The 23413-nt window shown below is 44.1% G+C and overlaps 1 protein-coding gene across 2 annotated transcripts; it reads right to left on the reverse strand.

Moving 5' to 3' along the window:
- Nucleotides 1–1368: 1368 nt before the first annotated feature.
- Nucleotides 1369–22098, reverse strand: EIF3L (eukaryotic translation initiation factor 3 subunit L). Of its 2 annotated transcripts, XM_027540830.1 has the most exons (13): nt 21981–22098; nt 19505–19553; nt 18615–18825; nt 17317–17396; nt 15136–15197; nt 13938–14007; nt 13667–13740; nt 10905–11076; nt 9241–9395; nt 8344–8514; nt 6787–7284; nt 2430–2510; nt 1369–1584 (listed from the first exon to the last, which is right to left on the reverse strand). In XM_027540830.1, exons 1-13 carry the CDS (start codon nt 22011–22013, stop codon nt 1546–1548), a joined length of 1695 nt encoding a protein of 564 aa, XP_027396631.1. In that variant the 5' UTR covers nt 22014–22098; the 3' UTR covers nt 1369–1545. The 2 variants fall into 2 exon arrangements, with proteins under 2 accessions (XP_027396631.1, XP_027396632.1); XM_027540831.1 differs by lacking the exons at nt 17317–17396; nt 19505–19553; nt 21981–22098 and having other exon boundaries at nt 18615–18693.
- Between the last annotated feature and the right edge of the window lie 1315 nt (nt 22099–23413).

Consider the following 23413-nt stretch of genomic DNA (forward strand, 5'->3'; position numbering starts at 1 on the left):
CACAGGCTCAGTAGTTGTGGGGCACAGCCTTAGTTGCTCTGTGGCATGTGGGATCTTCCTGGACCAAGGATCAAACCCGTGTCTCCTGCGTTGGCAGGCAGACTACCACTGAGCCACCAGTGAAGCTCTTCTTGCTACCAGTCTTAGGGTAGGACTTTCTAAGATAAAAACACAAGTTTGGGAAATGAAAGACCAGTCTTCATCTACCTACCATCTTTGACTTGGGCAAGCTACTTAATTAAGCCTCCTTCCTTGAGTTTCCCTGGTGGCTCAGACAGCAAAGAATCTGCCTGTAGCACAGGAGACCTGGGTTTGATCCCTGAGTTGGGAAGATTCCCTGGAGGGCATGGCAACCCACCAGTATTCTTGCCTGGAGAATCCCCATGGACAAAGGAGCCTCATCAGGATTCCACATGTTTGGGTGAGATAATGCATAAATGGTGTACAGACCATTCTGAGGGCTTACCCCTGAATACAAGATTTCTACAGGTCCAGGAACACTTGATCTTTGTTGTAGGTTAGGTGAGCTACCTGAGACAACTTCAGTGACGTTTTCAACTATCACAGATCTATATGATCTGTGCTTTAACTCTTAGAAAAGATAAGATTAGAAATCGGCTCTGATAATAGTGTAGGCTGCTAGGTTTTGAGGTGAAGATGCCATCTGAAAGAAGTCTCCAAGATAGCAGATCCCATATGGTCGTTTACAGGAGGGATGGGAAAGAATGTGAAAAGCAGACACGGCTTCGTAGTGACTGGCCGTGATGGTTCTGGCAGACAAGCAGTAGTTCCAAACTCACTGAGGGTGGGAGAAGCTGCCTACTGCACAAGTTTGTTGGTTTTTTTTAACATAAGTTTTCAGTGTGAAGAATCACAAGACCTTAGCAGCATAACACAGTAGAATTTGGAGCCATCTTATAGAAAAACCCAAACTTTTTGCTCAACACAATATAACTGCATGACCTTGATTAAGTCACTTAACTCCCCAGGTCTGTTTCCTCTTCAACAAAATGGGGCCCCTACTACTGAACCCGAGCTGTACAGCACAGGCAGTGTACCTGGACTCGTCAGCACAGTCCTGGCATTACGTGCTCAGCAGTTCCTTCCAAAAACCCAGCACTTGCACAAATATGCATGCAAATTTCGGCAGGTCATCAATGCTCACAGGATTCCTTTGAGATGCAGGTAAGATACTAAATATGGCACTGTCCTGTATATTGTATTATGCTTTATGAATACAGGAATTAAGTAATTCAATTTAAACATCAATAACTAAGGCATCAGGAAGTAGTATCTCATGACACATGGGAAATTACATATAGTATTGTTGTTCACAGACGCTCCCCAACAAGAATAAGAAGACAAATCTGACTCCAAAGAAGATCCTTTATTAAGAACTACTTAAAACATTTCAGTCTTTGATTCAAAAAACTTCAACCCAGGTGACTGGCCAATGGCTGAGCTGGGTAAAGGCTTCATGGTGGAGGAACACCCCCTACAATGACATCAAAATAAGCTCCTGAGTAGTGTCAAGTGTGAATATACTCAGGGTCTCTGGCCCATCTTTTTCAGGGTTCGGTTAAGCTGGAAGGGAAGGAAAAGCAAAGTCAGATATTGGCTTTTTCACCAAACCTTTTCCTACGGTGTGCATGATCACCAGGCCACACTCCCAAGTAGACCCGTCACAGTGTCTACTATCACGGCATCACTACTAACAGTGTCTATTATCACAGTGGTGAGCCCTCCACCCCACACTCTCATAGTGCTGCACAGTTCATGCAGCTTGTTCTATCTGCCTTTCACACTGAACACACACCTTATACTGCTCTAATCATTTTATAGATAAGCAAGGGCCTCAGGGTGGCTAGACTTGCCAGGACTGTGTTACTGTCCTGCAGGAGTCCAGCAGCATGGCCCACAGCACAGCAGTGACCTCTGCTGGAGGACTCAAAGCACCAGGACGCTGTGGCTCTAGCTATGGGCACAAAGAGTGACCCACAAGGCCTCTCTGAGGGCAGGACGTGGAATGCACCAGGTCTGTCAAAACAGAGCTTCAGGGTATCTGCCTGCAAAGACTGGCCAGACCTGTCTAAGTTGAAGAGTAACTAACTGCCAGATGGGGAGGGACGGGTAAGAGCAGGCAGTGAATCCACCCATATTAGGAAATAACAGGGAGGGAGGCAAGAGCCGGCCACCCGCAGAGAGAGATCTTGGGAAGAGATGCTCCAGAGAAGGCTGACGCAGCAACTCCTACAGGCCCAGCCCCACCCCTCCGACCCCAAGGAGCCAGCCAGTCTAGCTCAGAAACTTCAAAGGCCAATTTCAGGCTTTCTTGAAAATAGAAATGAGAAATAAAACACTTAAAAAAACTCCCCATTCCATCCCCAACTCCTGTCTCCAGCCCCCACACCACTCTCCACACCTCTCACCTCTTCAAATTTGTGAATCTGCCGAATGAAGAAATCCCCATAGCGCCGGGCGACCTTGGTGTCTGCGATGTGGATCATGTCCTGTGGGAACAGCAACCAGAGGAGCAGTGAGGAGGAGTCACTGACGGACTCTGCAGATACCAGTGGTGCTAAGTGCCAGATAAACCCCTATCTATGGGGGAGCATTAACAGCTAGGAGCCGCTCTTTATAGATGCTGAGTTTTACTTTCTTCATGTTAACTCATTTATTTTCTGGTCTTTTTAATGACCATGAATCTGTTGGCAATAGTAACATTTAAAACATAACATTTTATTCTCATATACTGTTTTTAAGTTCCAAATTAGTTTAGATTTTAAATGATTTTTTAGCTCAAAATATTTTGTTGAGCACTGTTTATTTGTAAATTCCTACATAATCTAGGTTAGGACCCAAGAACTTCCTGAATCTCTTGATTTTTTTCAAGTCAAGAATGGAAAAAAAAATGAACTTGCTAACTCTTGGAAGAAGACAATCCAGAGATGGCTGGGACTAGTTCGTCTGCTCACTAAAAGGAATGTAGCAGGTGACTGATATGGCCCAAGAGTGTCAGGCATTGGGAATAAATTCAAACAGAATTTTAGGTAGCTGATACAACACTGCAGGAGGTAGGTGGTTTTGATTTTTAAAAACATGACTTGGGAACTAAGATCCATCAAGCTGCATGGCAAAAAGCACAAACAAAAAACCCCCAAAATTTCCCACCACCACCACCAACAAAAAACAAAACCCACACAACTTAAAACTTTCACTACTGACACATCTCTACTTTTGGTGATTCCGTTCATGGCAGGGATAGCCAAGTTCTGCTGAACACCAATCCTCCCAAAAGCCATGAAGTCTAAAATGAGAGGATCTGGTTTAGCAAGGTAAGTTTCCAAAAGCAAACTACCCAAACTGTCCAAGCAATTCTAGAACTAGGTACATAAACCCAAGAGAACAGGTTCACAAAAATTCATAGCAGTGTTACCCATAATGACCAAAATGTGAAAACAGCTCAACTGCCCACGAACTAATGAATGGATAAACAGTGTGGTGTGTGCAAAATGTGAGATACTATTCAGCCATAAAAAGGAATAAAGCACTGATACCTGGTACAACCTGGATGAAACTTGAAAAGATGCTCAATAAAAGAAGTTAAACACAAAAATCCACACATTTCATGATTCTAGTTTTCAGACAATATTAAGAACAGACCAATCCAGAGAGAGAAAGAAAGCAAATTACTGATCTGCCAGGGGCTGCGGGGGCAGGAGAACTGGGGATGCTGCTAATGGACAGGGATTCCTTTTCAGGATGAGATGGCTGCCCAACGTGGGAATATACTAATTAATCATGGAATTTTACCCAGTAAAGTTTGTTATTAATTTTAGCTTTAAAAACTGCCAGCAAAAAGTAGTATGTTTAGACCACCACACTTTCTTCCCTTTTCACCCCTCAAGCCCCGCCTCAGCTGTGCCAAGCTGATTTTCTGCCTTTTATAAGGATGAGTATCACAATATCCACAAAGGTGAATGGGTCAAACGACATACTAGTTTTCTGAACATGATTACTTTTTTAATCTGACAGTTTCAAAGTAAGTTTTGTGTTGTGTATTTTTGTTGGAACACGGGTCTAAGAGTTAATTCTAAAAAGCAGTTGTTATATTCACAGATACAGAAAACAGACTCGTGGTTGCCAAGGGAGAGGGGGGTGTGGGAGGGATGGATGGGGAGTTTAGAATTAGCAGATATAAACTATTATATCCAGGATGGATAAACAACAAGGTCCTACTGGGCAGCACAGGGAACTATAGTCAACATTCCGCGATAAACCATAATGGAAAAGAACATGAAGAACAATATATACATATGCGTAACAGAATCAACACAACATCACAACACTGGAAATCAACTCTACTTAAATACATTATACTTTCTGAAAGCAACCAAAAATGTAGGATATTTTTTAAAAAATTGCCTCATAGCAGCAAAGAGCTGACAAGAGAATGAAGAATCATTTAAGAGAAAACAAACCATTCTTCGAGCAAAACACAGAAGCCCCTTCTGCACTGAGGGGATTTGTTAATCCTAGAAAACCTGGGCAGAAGGCCAGTCTAACAGAAGACCATCCTTGTAATGCTGAGATCCTAAAGAGCTGCATCCTCAGCTACAGGTGATCCAGAAGTGAACTGCCATCCCACTCCTGACACCAAGCAAAGCCTGCCAAGGGTGGGGGAAGAAGCATAAAAGAGACTCCTCTCTGAGACATATTCTTCTGACAGTCTACCGCCTGGCCTCGTCACGCAGCTGGTCCCAGGAACCTCAGTCTGGTGAGTTCAGTCTACGGTGGTCCCAGACCAAGAATATTCCCAGGCACCTCGTGGAGGCAAAAACAAATCCCCTTCACAGGAACAGATGTTCATCCTTGGCTTCAAAGAATATCAACAAATATTTTTTCAAGGGCAATGAACCATATGTAGTAAAATAATAATAATAATAACCAAGCACATATGGAAACACTGCACCATTATTTTTTTTTTTTTTCAGAGAAAACTAGAAACAGAGCTGGAAAGATAGATGAACAGGTACAGAATGTTCTTAATCAAACGTATCCAGAAGAGAGGAGACAAAAAGATGGAAGAAAGGTTTAAGAAACATGGACAGAGGTCTAACATGGATTAAAGAATTCCAGAAGAAGAGAACAGAAACAATATCTAAGACTTACTGGCTAAGAATATTCCAGAAGAGATGAGAGATACTGATCCACTAACTTTTAACAGATTCTTTAAGTCTTTATGAGGGTCCCAAACATGTCTGAATACAACGTTTCCTTGGGAGTTCCCTGGTGGCCTACCGGTTAGGATTCTGGGTTTTCACTGTCATGACCCAGGTTCAATCCCTGGTTGGAGAACTGAGATACCATGAGCCCAAAAAGAAAAGAGGAGGGGAAAAAAGAACGTTCCATTCATTTTTGAGTATTATGTACACGGTGCAAACAAACAGGGGGAAGGTGGTATTTCATGCAAAGAACAATTTGAGAAGTCCGGAATATTTTAAGTCTGAAAAACTCACTTAAAACAACTTAGGGGGAAAAAAAAAACCTCACAAGTACATTAAAATGTTCAACTTGAAGGTAAACTCTAACAGGGAGGGACTACCCTGGTGTCCAGTGGTTAAGAATGTGCCTTGCAGGGCCGGGCACACAGGTTTGATTCCTGGTCTGGGAACCAAGATCCCGCGACCCGCAGAGCAGCTGGGCCCACACACCACAACTACTGAGCCTGTGTGCTCCAGAGCGCCCCACACCACAGCTAGAAAGCAGCCCTCGAGCCACAACAGAAGATCCTGCATGAGGCAAGGAAGGTCCCACAGTCTGCAACTAAGACCTGCCGTAGCCAAATAAATTACTATTAAAAAACAAACACTAACAATATTCCTCAAACTGCCTTTCTTTATGCACTATATTGCTTGTGCATCTTTCCAGAAATGACTCTTTGCATATACAAGCATATATATCATTAAAAAAAAAAACCTTAAACGGACAATTGACAGCCACTCTATAAAATCACATGTGTACCGTTCAACTGCCAAAACCACCCAAATGTCCGCCAGCAGAAGAATGGAAACGCTGCAGTCAATAACTGCAGTAGACGTTAGACCACCACAGAACAGGCATGACTGAAATGCTGCTGCATATGACACCGCTGGACGGTGATTTCTCTCAAATATAACGTTGAGCCAAAGAAGTCAGACAGAAAAGAGCACGTTCCGCGTAATTCCCCTAAAAGAAGTTCAAAATCAGCTAGCACCAAGCTAGGGTGGTACAAGTCAGGACAATGGCTTCCTATCCAGTGAGGTACTTCCAACAGTTTACAAAGCACCATCCCCCTTTCTTCTCCCACCCCATGTCCCACCACAGCCTCCTCTCAGCCTACTCCAAGCGCACTGCAGCTGTCTGGGCTCACTCTGGCCTCAGGGCTTTTGCTCTAATTGCTCCCTCTGCCTGGAATGCTCTTCCTCCAGGTATCTGCTTGCTAATTTCTGCACCTCCTTCAAAGGCTCAGCTGCCAAGTTCACTTTCCCAACCGTCTATCCTGGTCATATTTAATACTGCAACCTGCGGCTTCTACTGCCACCAACCTGACTTACTCCACATCAAGGGGCAACATCTGAACTATTACACGGTTTGCTTATGGATGATGTTTACCACCTACTTTTTAAACATTAGAATACCAGCACAAGGGCAGAAATCTTTGTTGATCTGGTTCAATGATATGTCCCAGATGCACAGAACAGGGAGCATCCTGAGAACCTAGCCTGGGGGGGTGGCCGGCCATACCTTATCAATGTAGAAGTCAACCTCGGAGGCTGACTGAAATTCTCCATCCAGGGCGGAGATGCCACTGGTCCACACCAGGTTCTTCATTTTGTGTTTGAAGACAAGAAGCTGGATTCGGAACTCCTGCTCGGTGAGGTCCAGGAAGCCGGCCAGCTTGGCCACGGGCATGGTGGTGTAGAGCTTGAGGAAGCTGCGGATGGTCGAGAGCTGGGCCTGCTGCTGCACCTCGTCAGAAAACACCTTCAGCTGCTGCAGGAAGGGCTCCTTGTGGTAATTGGGGTGCACGTTGTCATAGTTGGGCACTACTGGCGACAGGAATTTGGGGCAGGAGTAGCTGAAAAGTTCCTCGTAGACCTGCGGGTCACCTTTCTGCATGCGCAGCATCTTGTCCCCGTATTTCTCGCGCAGCTGGAGGTGAATGCTCTCGTCGATACGCATGGGGTACATGGTGAGGGCAATGGCCAGCAGCGCGTGCATCTGCTCATTCTGCTTGTTGATCTGGGGGTGGGGGGAGAGACTGCTGCAGGGTCCCGTGAAAAGGACCCTGTACCCTCCCAAATGCTCTCTGTTCAGACCTCCTGACTTCTCCCTTTGTCTTACACCCAGCAGCTGAGTTTCCCAATGTCTCTCCCAATCCTCCCTCTAGCTCCAACGAACTTCCGGTCCGGTTCCAAGTCCTCCCTGTCTCCTGGATTCTTTATTGGTACCTCTGTCTCTGTCTCACAGTCCACCCTATGTACCAGTGGCAGGTCAATCCTCCTACACCAATTATGATCAAGTCACCTAGAAATCTTTTTTTTTTTTGAAAAATATTTTAATTGTTTCTTATAATATCTAGAAATCTCTGATGGTACTTAACGCCTGTAGAATATAGACTAAATACTTTAGCTGACTAGTAAAGGTTACGGTTACTCCTCTGCCTTTCAGTCCAACTGGTTTCCTGGGCTGCTACATGATCATACTTCCAAGTCTCGACACCTCTGCTTTATTTAGAAACCTCCCCCCAATTCTGGCTTCCCAGGTGGCTCAGCATCAAGAATCTGCCTGCCAACGTGGGTTTGATCCCTGGATCGGGAAGATCCTCTGGAGAAGGAAATGGCAACCCGCTCCAATACTCTTGCCTGGAAAATCCCATGGACGGAAGAGCCTGGCAGGCTACACTCCACGGGGTCTCAGAGAATCGGCCATGACTGAGTGACTGGGCACACACGCCTGTGTTTCAATCACTCACATCATCGTTCCAATTCTAGGCATGTTTTGGATCCATCGTCCTCCAGGCAAACTGCTTGAGTGCAGTACCCGTATCTAACTGATTTTAAGTACCCACAGCCCAGTGAACATCCTAAGTACTGCTGGGGGATAAACGTAAAAGAAAAGACACTACTGTCCTGATCATCAAGGTGTTAATGATCCAAAGTAATGTGTGTAACAAAAGAAACTCAGAATAGGCTAGCCATTAAGAAATCATTCTATTGAAAAAGCAGGCAAAATAGCACAATTTTGGTTTACCCAAAAACTGTTGGCACTGCTGTGTCAGCTGGTCAGAGGCCTCCTTACCATCTCATATTTGTACGTGGTCCTCTGGAACATGCTCTTGGTCCTCTGGATGTAGAGGAGGATGTTGGCAAAGACCCGGATGGCATCCTGGTAGCGACGCATCATCAAATATGCAAAACCGACATAATAGTATGTGGTAACCTGGCACTCGGGCACACGGGAATACATGCTCTGTGGAAGGAGGCAGAAGCAGCATCCATGAGTCTTAAGACCAATTTCATCCCAGCTAGGATGTAAAAATCGGCAGGGCCTAGTGTCAGGCAAAGCAGAAGCATCAAGAGATCCTTGCAGAGGCCCTGAACTACTCAGAGGAAGCCCTGGCTCTGGAGTTGGAGGCTCCGAGTAGATTGTATCACTAACTGATTATGTGACCTGAAGACTCCATTTCCTTGGCTGTAAGAGAAAAAGACTGGACGAGGTGACCCTAAAATTTCTTTCAACTCTAAAATCCTCTACACCTCACTTTTACATTCTTTCTTGCTTTTCCAAATAAGCCCTATAAAAGAACAGACTGATAAGATACATACATCAAACAAAAAAGGTATCCTGTTTCTACGGCGTGGCAAACCACCACTGCTAACAGACCATTATCTCTACCACCTCAGAACTTTAAAGTATTTTGTTAATTCTTTGGTGAAAGCTGAAAGGTAAAAATCTGCCTAATCATTCTGATTTGAAAATAGGATCAATAGGAATGGTGAATATCTGAGACGTTACTAAGCATCAAAGCGAAAACCACCCTGTCCAGATTCAGGTTTTCCCTGCAGTAGTTTTCCAATTCTTGTCTCAATGTTCCCTGGAGAGGATTCCTCATTTTTTCTCCTTGAAATCTGTCCTAATAGATCAGATATTCTCTTAAGGCCCTGCAAATGTGGGCCTGAGGAAACAGGGAATTACCTTCTTGTTCAGTTCGATGTTCTCTAGCACCTTGATGGCCTGGTAGTAATCCCCCAACAGGGAGTGCAGTCGCAGCAGGCCCACCAGGCTGAAGTAGCCGAGCATCTTGTAGAGGGAGTGCCGTCCGTACTCCCCGGCCACACTCTCTGGGTCGCCTGAGTACAGACAGACAGTGTACACTTCAGGGGAGGCCAGGAACAAGGGTAGGCCTGAACCTTCAATGTCACTCAGTAAACTCTTAACCTACTGCCAGCCTCCAAAGCTCTCTGCTCTGCCTCTGAATGAATAGGAAGCAGCAGCACGCCTGCCTCATGCTAATCTTATATTCACCAGTTAAGTCACCTGGTGGTGGGGGGGCGGGTGCCAGTCCCCGCACACACCTGAGAACACAAGAGGACCCCTCTCATCAATAAGAGCTCCTCACTAAGCCCCTCCTTTCAGGATGTCCATGAGATCAAAGCTATCTTCCTAACAACACTGAGATACCATGTGCCTTTCTCACTGAGTTGACATTTGCACTGATGGTGCAGAAACAATTTGAGTAAAACTACGGACAACTTAGCATCAATCAGACAGTGGCACCGAACTCCACTATCATCATTGTATTCTTTACCACCACTCACCTGCAATGAAAGAACCAGCCACTCTTTTTTCACAAAACCCCATTGTTACTTAAAAGAATAACTAATATACAAACTATGACTATTCAGAAATGGGTATTTAGCATTTTCTCAAAAATGAGTGCAGCGAACTTGTTAAGATACCAATGTCTGTTAAGTGTCAATGAACTTATCAACTTTTAAGTAAAAATTAGAATTTCATAAAACTTCTATCTACTAGTCGTTAATAAAACTACTATGAACAACAGCTTCCCAAAATAAGGACTTATCTGATGAGGTTGATGGTCAAAGAAACAGATGTGGTTTCAAAAAACTGTATAATAAAATGTGTCAACTTTCAGAAAATCTTGCTAGCTCATTTTACAACATCATGCATGGATAAAAAAAATTCACTCAGGCTGCAGGAGAGACTAGTAAACCTTAACATAACAAAGAAAAAGTTGACTGATAAGGTTTCAGATTCCATGCTGCAACTAACCTACAGAAACTACCATGGTCAAGTTCTGGTGTAGAATCAGAGAAGAGCTGGGCTATGCGAAAGGCTGTTAAACAAAGTTTCTCTTCCCTGTCCCAATTAAATATCTGTGTGAGGCCAGACTCCCCTCAGATACATCAACCACAGCAGCGTCTTGCCACAAACTGAAGGAAGAGGCAGAAGACCCCTCCAGCACTCTTCCACAAAGCCACATTTAAAGAGCTTTGCAAAACCACCACTCTTCTCACTGGAACAAAATGCTTATAGAGATAAACTTTGGGATTCTTAATCTTTTAGAGTGTCAAGTGGTCCTCACACCAAAATGTTTGAGAAGTGCTTATCTAAACAAAGGTCCTGGAGAGGCAGCAGAAGTGTTTATAAACACAGCTCTTAGGAAGTACTGGTTCATTCTATCAGCCAACAGATGGCCAAGCCCAGCAGCCTCCAAATCAGCACTCAGCTCCTATTCATCCCCAGACACCAGAGGAGCAGCCCGTCACCCGAGAGAGACGGCGGCTCCTCCAACCCACGCCGCTATGCCTGGGGAACCGACGGCGGGCAGCGCTCACCTCCGCTCGTGTACACCTCCAGCTGCCGGTTGATGTTGGACTTGTCCACTAGGGAGTGAAGGACATTGAGGACGCTGTGAACATTCCAGATTTTGGGATTGGAGCGAAGGAAGTCGATCTCTTCCTCTGACTTCTTGGCGGTCTTACAGCGGTACTGACTAAATGACTGAAACTGTTGAGGAAGAATGGAACGATGTGGCAGGGGCGTAAAACCCAAAGGGACACAAAAGCGCACAGCGCTGTGGCTGTCACTTCTGCTACAGCAATCTGCGCGCTCACTACTGCTTCTTTGAAAGCCATCTTTGACTAAGCTGTGAATTTTGTTCATTACTATATTACTTATTCCACAGCAAAGTAAATATCTCTAAAATGACAAGTAGTGGGAAAAAGAAAACATTCAATTTGGAGTCAAACACAGCCTAAAGTTACTTAATGTCTCTGGGCATCACAGCGCTGGCCACTAGAACCTGGTTTCCAAACACAGGTTCCAGTGACCTAGAAGCTAAGTTCTAGATGACCTAAGGTCACTCTTCAACTTTAAAATATCATCTTCCTCTAAGAAGGCAGGAGAAAACGTTTCTAAATTTACAATAAACAAAGAATAGTATCCAGAGTGTAGAAGGAATTCTCATTAAGCCAAAAAGACGAAGATCAGCCAACAGAAAAACAGGCGAAGAATACTGATAATTACTTTGAACAGGCCTGGTCAGTTAGTAGACAAAATGCTCAATCTTTTCAGAGAAACGTAAATTAAAATGATTACCATTTCTTTCCTATCAAATTGACAAAAATTAGACCAATAACATCCAATACAGAAAACTTGCTTTCTAATAATGCTGATAGTAGTAGTATATCTGACACAGCCTTTTGAGGGCAATAATTACTATTTATTAAAATTCGAAGTGACAAAAATGTTTTATATCTTGATTGTGGTTATACTGGAGTGAGTTGCCATTTCCTCCTCCAATATATTTGTCAGATCTCAACTATATTCTTAAAATTGGTATATTTTATTTGTGCAATTTATGACTCTATAAACCTGATTTAAAACAATTTAAGAAGCAAACATCCTTCAGCCAACAACTCTACTTCCAGTCATCTCCAGAAACAGACTTATGTGTAGCACATAGACCAGAAGAGTGGTACATCAGGTGGATGGCACAAAAGAATAAGGCAGGCCTTTATACGCTGATTATCTTTGCAGATACTAATTGATATCTCTGCAAAGGCAAGGCAGGAAGACACTTTCACTTTATCTGCACTTAAAAAAAAACTCAGTAATAACAAATTCATATATCACTATATCAATACAAATAAATGAAAGTGGTGGGGAATAAAGAGGAAAAAAAGACTTCTTTTTAAATTTTTTTTAAAGAAAAAAGGAACAAGTGGTGGGGAGGAGCCACTCACCCCATGAGGTATAGCTGGCGTTTTCTTAAGAGGCTTATAGCACTCTCACTTCTCATAAAGACTGGCTGGAGGAATCACACCTAGCCCATAGTGGGAGTCTTTGTTAGAAGTGAGAGCACTTAAACCCATTAACAGAGCACCAGTTAAGCCAGGGAATTAGGATTATCTTTAGTCGGATGAAGAAACTTAACACAGACTCTGACTTGCTGTGAGCCAACAGGATGGCCAACCTTCTAAAATTATGCCAAGTAACAAGCCAAGGGACGGACTTCCCTCGGGGCCCAGTGGCTAAGACTCCAGCTCCCAAAGCAGGGGCCTGGATTTGGTCCTTGTCAGAGAACTAGATCCCACATGCCTCAACTAAGAGTTTACATGCCACAGTGGAGATGCCATGAACTGCAACTAACAGCAGGTAAAGCCAAATAAATAAAGTACAAACAACCGAACAAGCCAAGGAGCCAGAGAAGGCAAACAAGGCCGGTGTGCTTTGTGGTCTTCACTGCCCAAAGGCACTGAAGCCTATCTTGAGCAAGAAGCCTCTTTCTCAAAGGGCCTAGGAAGGTTTCCTCAGCTCTCCAATTACAACGCGTCAGCACTTTGTATTTAGAGTCTCTTTGATCCATGGAGTTCAAATAAGAGCTTTATTAACAAACCGATTTTTCCTGAAATACCCAGTAAGAGCTATGTTATCTTAGTAAAACACAAGAAAAAAAATTTTCCCCAAGTTCAACTTCCTTTTTTTAGTAACAGTACTCTTAGGTAATATTTCCCCTTTGATAAAAATGTCCCGTTTTACTCTAATCCAGAATATACTCACATCACCACCACCACAATCAAGATATAAAAACTTCCTGACCCGTAGGTGACGCAAGTGAGGCTCAGAAAGCTGAAAAAACATGTCACTGCTACAGAGCCACCAGCTGGCCACAACCCACAAGACCCCACTTCTAGCTGACTCCAAAGCCTAGGAAACCTGTATTCTTCCTATCAGACCACCTCTCAAGGTCAGGCAACAAAGTGTTGGAAGTCTGGAGCTCAACTTCCAAGTTCAGAATGGAGCTCTCAGACCTCAATGAATTCTTCAGAAAACCACGACATGGAGTTCAATGTGACAGGGTTATTTCTCACTATGCTGAGACGGTTTTATATTATGTATCTTTTTCTGTGTGTGTGTGTGTGTAGCAGAGTTTTATTAAAGTGAAAAAGGATAGAAAAAGCTTCTGACACAGACATCAGAAGGGGGATGGAGAATGCCCCTGTATCTTTTTAATAACACGAACAACAGTTAACAGCTGTTCTTTGTTTGGACCAGTTATTGAATACTTCAAATTAACCCAAGGCTGACCAGCTACCTGGTAGATGAACTCATCGATGATGTCCCAGAGCCACTGGTTGGGGAGTTCAAGGGGAGCAGGACCATCAGCATCTGTGCAGAAGACCACAGAAAAGTCAGACTGAAGTCAATGACTACACCCATTCAGCAAGGTTGCAGAACACAATTTTTAATTTCTCTCTTAAAAGGACTATGAATCTCAAGACCTCCCCTCTTCCCACCTGCATGTTAAAATCCTGTTAAAAAGAGATGAAGACAAATATTAGGTTTCATCATAACCTCAGACTCACTAAGAATGTAGTTGAAGAGATTGCAGTAGTTGTAATACGATTCAAACCTCTGCTCCAAGGAGGGTCCTCCCTGTAAAGAAAGCAGAAGACAGGAGGACACATTTAACCTAACGGACTCTATTCACGGCCTGCCACTGAGAGCTGAAGACAAATACAGCTGACCTTTGTAAACATGCAGGTCAGGGGTGCCAACCCTCCGGTCAAAAATCTATGTATAACACAGAGTCGGCCCTCCATACACTTGGTTTTTCCATTATCTGCAGAGTCAACTCTGTAGTATATTTACTGAAAATATCTGCATGTAAGTGGACCCACACAGTTCCAACTTATGTTGTTCAAGGGTCAAACATACATGAGAACTGATGTCTGCTCCCCGCTTCTTAGCATGTAAAGAGCACTCCAGTGATAGGGAAGACAGTAAGTGCTACAGCAGTTCAAAGCGATCCTGAGTATCTGACCCTAAGGGCCAACTTTTATGCCAAAAACCTTAACTGACCTTTAGACACCAGGTACGCACATCTGGCAAGCAGAGGAGCAAGGGGAACGTGCTTCAGGAAAAACAGGACTAACAGAGGCAAAGAGATGTGTATGGTGCTTGAAGGCTGGGGAGTAAGGCAGACAATGCTACAGTGGGCTTCAATGGGCCAGAAGTGCAGAGGTCTTTTAGGGCCAAACAAGAATTAAGCCAGGGGTTCAGCAAATGCACCATCACCTGTTTTGGTAAATAAAAAGCTCACCTGGAACACAGCTATGTGTACTCACTGTCCATGGCTACTACAGAGGTGAACAGAGTGTGAAAGAGGCCCAGAATACTTACTAACTACCTCTGTACATAGAAGGCTGCTGACCCCGGAGCTAGACTGCATGCTGCTGGTAAATGAGAACCACTGAAGATGTCTGAGCTGGGGAACAACATGATGAACGGTGTATTTTTGATAGACTAGAAAGAACACTGCCTTGGAGTCTTAGTCCCACAGTTTACTAACCATGGGGTCTGACAAGGTATTTAATCTGTCTGAAAAATGAGATTATGAAGGTAAAGTGCCTAATACAGTAAATGCTCTTCCAGTGAAACTACCACCTGCCCAAGCCCAGTCAAGGAGAACTATTCGAGGTGGAGAAATTAAACTAGCAATTGTGTTTCAGGGTCAAAAATGGCACAGAGTTTAAAAACTGCCAGCAACATTTAGATACTCACACTGACTTTGGCATATATGTGCCTGTAGTATAATTCTTTGTATAAAATCAGGAAGACAGCATCTGAAAGAGATGGCAGAGGGGTGCTTTAGGAATCCACTGAACAACTAGTCAGTTTTAGCTCTTGGTGGGATGTAACAGGGTAAATGTGATTTCAGAGATTAAACAACATCAAACATCTAACACTCACACTCCAAGAATACATGCAACGAGAAAATTCATTTCCCATTTTACTCTTTCAAATTCATCTTAACCTCATTCAGGCCCATATCCCTTCACCGTTTAGTTATTGCTGCCATCCAGTTGCTTAACCAGGACATAATAATAGCTCCTAGGAAGATAACGTGACATTTAACTATTGAAATTGCACGTGCAAGGGGATCTTTGACTTAGACATCCTATTTTAAGGAATTTATCCTATTGATACGATGCAACCACAAAAAAGAGAGATGTGCGGAAGCTCTTCAGATACTGATGCTGTGCAGAGTTCACATACAGGTCTGAGACTATTATCCTTAGGCCTGCTAGTAAAGCTGCTCCTTGACCAGCATCTGGGAACCCAGGTTTCAGAAGGGTTCCCACTAACCTGATAGGGTTGGTGTCCTTAAACTGTTTGTGCAAACAACATGTTTTATACTGAATACCTGCTTTCCTTCTGAGAGTCTGGAATTTCAGTACATGTTGAGTTTGTAATGAGCTGCTATGGTAGACAACTATGGTCACACATGGTATCACAACTCCTTGCTCAAGGAATGAAGTACAATCCATGTGACTCCACTGGAGAGGAATGTTAGAATCTCAAACTGAGGTTCTCTCAAACTGATACTCAGATACAACACAATCTCTAACAAAATCCAAGCTGATCCCAAAACTGACAAGCTGATCCTAAAATTAATATGGAAATTCAAGGGACACAGAAGACCCAAAGCAATTTTGAAAAACAACAAAGTTGGAGGACTTATACTTCCCAATTTCAAAACTGTCCAAAGCCACAATCATTAAGACAGTGTGGTTGGTACAGTCATAAAAGATCAATGGAATCAAGATGAGAGTCCAAAAATAAACCTTACATGATCACTAATTTCCAAAAAGGTTGTCAGGGCAATTTAACGGAAAAAAAGTCTTCCCAAAAACTGGTACTGGAACAACTGGGTATCCACATGCAAAAGAATGAGGTTGGCTCTTCCTACTTTCAGTTCAGTTCAGTTCGGTCGCTCAGTCGTGTTCAACTCTGCGACCCCATGAATTGCAGCACGCCAGGCCTCCTTGTCCATCACCAACTCCCGGAGTTCATGCAAACTCATGTCCATCGAGTCGGTGATGCCATCCAGCCATCTCATCCTCTGTCGTCCTCTTTTCCTCTGGCCCCCAATCCCTCCTGGCATCAGGGTCTTTTCCAACGAGTCAACTCTTCGAATGAGGTGGCCAAAGTACTGGAGTTTCAGCTTTAGCATCGGTCCTTCCCAAGAAATCCCAGGGCTGATCTCCTTCAGAATGGACTGGTTGGATCTCCTTGCAGTCCAAGGGACTCTCAAGAGTCTTCTCCAACACCACAGTTCAAAAGCATCAATTCTTTGGCGCTCAGCTTTCTTCACAGTCCAACTCTCACATCCATACATGACTACTAGAAAAACCATAGCCTTGACTAGACGGACCTTTGTTGGCAAAATAATGTCTCTGCTTTTGAATATGCTATCTAGGTTGGTCATAACTTTCCTTACAAGGAGTAAGCGTCTTTTAATTTCATGGCTGCAATCACCATCTGCAGTGATTTTGGAGCCCAAAAAAATAAAGTCTGACACTGTTTCCACTGTTTCCCCATCTATTTCCCACGAAGTGATGGGACCAGATGCCATGATCTTAATACTTTACACCATATATAAAAGACTCCATCAGAAAGTGAAATGTGAGGAGGTCAGAAAGCCCACTCTGGAGCAACTGTAATGACCCCAAAAATTACACAGGGAAAAAGAAATCAGTAAGACAAAAATCTCACTTTCAGCATTCACCACATATGAAAAATCTGTCCTCTTTTCATTTATTCAGCTTTCATTCAACAAGTCACATCTACTATGCACCAAACTCTGGGGAAATAAAATGAAGAACAAAACAGATACAGACCATTCTGAACTTTCTAATGACTTCCAATCATAGGATCCCATCCAGCACCCAGGACACCTACCGTTGCCAACCTGCGGAGCAATGGTTTCAGCCTCAGGCCAAGGTGTATTCTTGAAGAATCTTTCAGTCAACTTGGTCCAGCTGAAAACCAAACAGAAATACTCTGTAAGTCCAAAACAGGAAGGGTCTGAACAGAAAGGATCTGTTTTAGAGATCTGTCACATTTTATAGATAAGTACCCAAGCTCAGTAAAGGGAAGAAGTCACAGAACCAGAGCCAGGGCCACAGCCTCCAACTCTGTAACTTTCCTCAACCCAACTCTGTACCCCAACCTTTCTTAATACAGTGAAACATTTCTTTTACATCAATTAGGCAACCACCAAGCTCTTCAAGATCATCTCCTGCTCTTGTATCATGAACTCTGGAGCTGTATTTCGCTGCTCACTGTTCCCTGACTTGAGAACTACCTTTCAGACACCCCCACACACCTCCCTCAGCTTCCCCTCTTTCCACTTCCAAGAGTGCTCTTCTTCAAACATGGCAGCAACAGTATTTGCTGCAGTTTGATGCCGCAACAGCCCTAGAGCATCCAACCCAAACACTGATGCCCAAGATGCTTCACAACCCTATTTCCTCCTGAAGTCTTTGCGGACTATTCAGCTCTGACTGACCTGTCTCACTTCTAAAGCCCTTTACACAAGGGCAGTGCCCTCAAAACTAGGGTGCAATCAGGAATTCCCTGGTGGTCCAGTGGTTATGACTCGACACTTTCACTGCCATGGCCTGGGTTTGATCCCTGGTCAGGGAACTAAGATCCCACAAGTCACACGGCATGAACAAAGTGGGGAGAAGGATGACTAAGACAAAAAAACTGAGAAGCAACCACTCAAGAGCTCTGTTCATCCTATTATGCATTGAGAAGTTGTACAGCACAATTTAGAAATTAGGCTCTGGTGACAGACTGTGCAGGTTCAAAACTCAGAACATCCACTATGTGACTTGATCCTTCTGTGCTTTGTTTACTCAACTATAAAATGAGGAAAACAATGGTACCTACTTCACAAGGTTGCTGTGAAGAGTACATGAGTAAATACAAGAAAAGCACTCATGACACTGTCTAATTTATACTGATCATATATGTAATTACTATTATAATTAATACTGATGGTATTATTTTAGGCCTTGTACAAGTTCTGGATATAGAGTCCAATAAAATAATGTCTGTAACCCCCAAAGAATCACAGAAAACCCTAGCGCACTCTCTTTACAGAATCATGATTAAATATCACCCCCTTCTACAGACTGCATTACTCAGCCAGTCTCACCCAGTAGGAGATTATTTCAGCCAATGGCCCATACCTGTTCTCATAGATGTCCTGAATCTCATACACCTTCTGGTCAATGACATCGCTGGAGACACGACTGGCCTGTAGCTCATACACCTTCTGGTCAATTAAGTCTGAGACAGTTTTGTGGAAGTACTGGATGAAGTTTTTGATCACTTCAGGGATCACTTGATAGGTTTGCTGTTCATACTGACGTTCATAAGCCAGATCCTGCTTTGGATCTCCTAGAGATTGGATATGATAAACACTTCAAATTCGTATGCATGACATAACAAGAGGGCAAGGTCACTCGTGAAACTAAACTCATGTCTATAAAACTAGGTGTAATGCCTTTTTAAACACTCTCCATGTCACTCCCAATCCCCACTGGTCTCTTTCTTCACATTTTCCACTAGTCATTTTCTTATTAAAGTAATTTATTTGCTTACTGATTCCCCCACCAGAATCTAAAGTCTATGACAGCAAGAACCTTATTTGTCTTGTACCCAGGTCTACCCTCAGAACTTGGGATGGTTATCGGGAAGGGGGTGGAACTGTGGTTAAGAGGAAGTAAGCAGTAGGCACTTAGTATTTTTTAAATAACCAACTGCCATTCTCTATCAATATGACAGTGCAAGCAACTAAACTTTAATTTTTCACAAGATTTTCTTCTTCAGGTAATAGCCTAACAAGGAAAACCACAGCCAGGACAACCATCCTTCCTTTGTAAGACTCTGAGGTGGACCATGAAAAAAGCCTGGTTTAATAGGCTCTGTACCACCCTTTGGCTGAGAGCTAATAACTGACTCCAAACCTGGATCATCAACACCTAGTTTTAAACAGGTGCCCGTCAAGGCAGCTGTGAGACATTCAAAAAGGTGCCAATCCTCAGAAGCACCCAGCTAGCCAAACCCGCAGACTCACCTGTGTGCATATCATAGTCGCCGGGATAGGCATAGGGATCATAAGCAGCCTATTAACAAAAGAGACACAAATAAACAGTCACCAGTCTGTGAATCCAACATGCTCGTTCTAGGTTCCTAAAGACACAAAGGCAAGTAAGACAGAAGCAGAAAATATTAAAAAGAGGTGGCAAGAATACACAGAAGAACTATACAAAAAAGATCTTCGTGACCCAGATAACCACGATGGTGTGATCACCCACCTAGAGCAAGACATCCTGGAATGCAAAGTCAAGTGGGCCTTAGGAAGGATCACTAGGAACAAAGCTAGTGGAGGTGATGGAATTTCAGTTGAGCTATTTCAAATCCTAAAAGATGATGCTGTGAAAGTGCTGAACTCAATATGCCAGGAAATTTGGAAAACTCAGCAGTGGCCACAGGACTGGAAAAGGTCAATCTTCATTCCAATCCCAAAGAAAGGCAATGCAGAAGAATGCTCAAACTACCGCACAATTGCACTCATCTCACACACTAGAAAAGTAATGATCAAAATTTTCCAAGCCAGGCTTCAACAGTATGTGAACCACGAAGATGTCCAAGCTGGATTTAGAAAAGGCAGAGAAACCAAATATCAGATTGCCAACATCCACTGGATCATCGAAAAAGCAAGAGAATTCCAGAAAAACATCTACTTATGCTTTATTGACTATGCCAAAGCCTTTGACTGCATGGATCGCAACAAACTGTGGAAAATTCTGAAAGAGATGGGAATACCAGACCACCTGACCTGTCTCCTGAGAAATCAGTATGCAGTCAAGAAGCAACAGTTAGAACTGGACATGGAACAACAGACTGGTTCCAAATAGGAAAAGGAGTACATCAAGGCTGTATATTGTCACCTTGCTTATTTAACTTATATGCAAAGTACATCATGTGAAATGCCAGGCTGGATGAAGCACAAGCTGGAATCAAGATTGCCAGGAGAAATATCAATAACCTCACATATGCAGATGACACCACCCTTATGGCAGAAAGTGAAGAGGAACTCAAAAGCCTCTTGATGAAAGTGAAAGAGGAGAGTGAAAAAGTTGGCTTAAAGCTAAACATTCAGAATACAAAGATCATGGCCTCTAGTCCCATCTCTTCATGGCAAATAGATGGGGAAACAATGGAAACATTGACAGACTTTTATTTTTTTGAGCTCCAAAATCACTGCAGATGGTGACTGCAGCCATGAAATTAAAAGACACTTGGAAGAAAAGCTATGACCAGCCTAGACAGCATATTAAAAAGCAGAGACATTACTTTGGCAACAAAGGTCCGTCTAGTTAAAGCTATGGTTTTTCCAGTAGTCATGTGTGGATATGAGTGTTGGACTATAAAGAAAGCTGAGCCCAGAAGAATTGATGCTTTCAAATCGTGGTGTTGGAGAAGACTCTTGAAAGTCCCTTGGACTTCAAGGAGGTCAAACCAGTCCATCCTAAAGGAAATCAGTCCTGAAAATTCATTGGCAGGACTGACGCTGAAGCTCCAATATTTTGGCCACCTGATGCGAAAAACTGACTCACTGGAAAAAATCAGGATGCTGGCAAAGACTGATGACAGGAGAACGGGACGACGGAGGATGAGACAGTTGGATGGCATCACGGACTCGAGGGACATGAGTTTGAGCAAGCTCCTGGAGCTGGTGATGGACAAGGAGGCCTAGCGTGCTGCAGTCCATGGGGTCGCAGAGTCGGACACGACTGAGAGGCTGAACTGAACTGCTAAGCCACTTCAGTCGTGTCTGACTCTGTGCGACCCCATAGACAGCAGCCCACGAGGCTCCGCGGTCCCTGGGATTCTCCAGGCAAGAATAGTGGAGTGGGTTGCCATTTCCTTCTCCAATGCAGCAAAGTGAAAAGTGAAAGTGAAGTCGCTCAGTCGTGTCCGACTCTTAGCGACCCCACGGACTGCAGCCCACCAGGCTCCTCTATCCATGGAATTTTCCAGGCAAGGGTACTGGAGTGGGGTGCCATTGCCTTCTCCGTGAACTGAACTGAAAAGACACAAAGACGAACAAGACACAGTCCCTGCTTTTGAGCGACTCATGTGCCTGTGAGAAAAGGGAGAATAAATAGGCAATGACAATACCTCGTTACGGCTGCAATACGGAAGAGCAAAGCACAAGAGACTATGGGAATCAGCGCGGTTTGACGGAACTGAGCCCAAATCATAAGAAATCAGAGTTCAGTTACAGAAACACAGAACCCTTTATCTCCAGCCTCGGACCCCGGGCTTGAAAAGGAGAGAACGAGGGGACCGGACACACGAGGTGGGCGGCCGAGACCCGGCTGATCTGGAGTCCAGAGCTGTGAGTGGCAGTAGCATGAGTACGCGCACGCGGCGAGGCCGGCGGGGCCTCCCAGAGACGCGCAGACACCATTTCCTCTTGGGGGTCAGTATCCCAAAAGCCCTGCCCCTGTGGCGGAGACCGGCACACGTCAAGGACAAGTTACCTCAGACTCGTAATCATCAGCGGGGTACGACATGGCTGCGGCGGCCGCGAGCCCAGCCTGGAGAGAGCAGAAAACTCAGGCCTCTCCTCTGTCTGGGCGCCGGAAGTCCAACCTCCCTGGAGGCCGCCGGGAAACCGGAAGCTTTTCTGGGGCCGCCGGCAAGCTGAGGTAGCCATGTTGGGAAGGGCGCAAGTAAACACCATTATCTTCCTTCTTCAAATAGAGGCTCTACAAGGAAGGCGATTCTACAGTACTTGCAAAATTTTATAAATAATAACGTTAAGTATCTCAGGGTAATAAAGAATGGGCAAAGTAAGAGAAACCAGAAGTAATCCCTCTCAAAGGATGGTCGACCACTCCCTCGGCCGTCCTCTCGCGAGATGGGTCACTTGGCTATGGGGGCCTGAATATGGATTTAGGTGCTAGAGGTTTGCCTGAGGCGAAAAAAAGGTCTTCAAATGTTCTGCTCTCCAAAGTCTAAACTTACCGAGTGTAAAAATGGAGGTTTAGTCCAATTCGGTGCGAAGGTATTGAGAAAAGCCCCCCGCCCCCCAACTTTGGACATTAATGTTGGAGCAGGCCAAGATGAAGCCAGCTGTGGGGGGAGGAGGAAGTCCTAGGACCCACCCTCGCCTACAGCACTGCACGCTGTGAGGGGTGCTCACAACCGGGCGTTTGAATGAGTTCGAGTCCTGATCAAACCCTAGAGTTAGGGACAGGGTTATAAAACAGACCAACACAAACCGGTGTGTGGGTGAAGAGCCTTAGTTTAGCCATTAAAACAGTAGTGCCTCGCCCCATCTCCTTGTGCGTTCTTGCTTTGCGTCGTCGGTTACCAAAAGGTGATACCATCATGGAACTAAGCTTAAGCTTAAAGGGCCCGTCGAGTCCCCGGAACTCTTCGTTGGCTTAAGGAGGGTACCCAGCACCGTGCTTACATAGTCATATGGTTTTGAAAATTTTTTAAGAGTAATGTTTTTATTGCAGTCGGTTAGAACTTCTTTCTATTCCGATCTATCCTCCCATCACATTTCCCCATGTGTCTAGTGGCGTTTGGGATTCAGCTAGAGGAAATCTTGTTGGGAACGTTTGAGCTTAATAGGATATGTTTATGTGATACTCTTCTGTGAATAGTTAGTGTTGACCCTCCGTGTGTAACGTACACCTGCTACCCGCTGTGATGACTGCGGGTCCTCAATGAAATAAGTATTTAAGGGTAATCTGGTCATAGCAGTGCTGTGGTCCACAGCGTGTGTCCCGTTAGTCGGGTTTGTGCTTTGTCTTCATGTCTCATTAAATGGTGTTTTTCCCCCATAGCAGTAAGTTTGAATTAGTGTATCACTATGCAGTTACAAGGCTATGGTTTTTCCTGTGGTCATGTATGGATGCGAGAGTTGGACTGTGAAGAAGGCTGAGCGCCGAAGAATTGATGC

Source organism: Bos indicus x Bos taurus, chromosome 5 (assembly GCF_003369695.1).
Source record: "Bos indicus x Bos taurus breed Angus x Brahman F1 hybrid chromosome 5, Bos_hybrid_MaternalHap_v2.0, whole genome shotgun sequence".
Lineage (NCBI taxonomy): Eukaryota > Metazoa > Chordata > Mammalia > Artiodactyla > Bovidae > Bos > Bos indicus x Bos taurus.

Coding starts and splice junctions, on each gene's coding strand:
- EIF3L (XM_027540830.1), bottom strand. CDS start 22,013: ATGTCGTACCCCGCTGATGATTACGAGTCTGAG. Junction 11,077..13,666: donor TCGATGAGTTCATCTACCAG/GTAGCTGGTCAG, acceptor CTTCCTCAACAG/TTTCAGTCATTTAGTCAGTA. Junction 8,515..9,240: donor ACATCGAACTGAACAAGAAG/GTAATTCCCTGT, acceptor CTCCTTCCACAG/AGCATGTATTCCCGTGTGCC.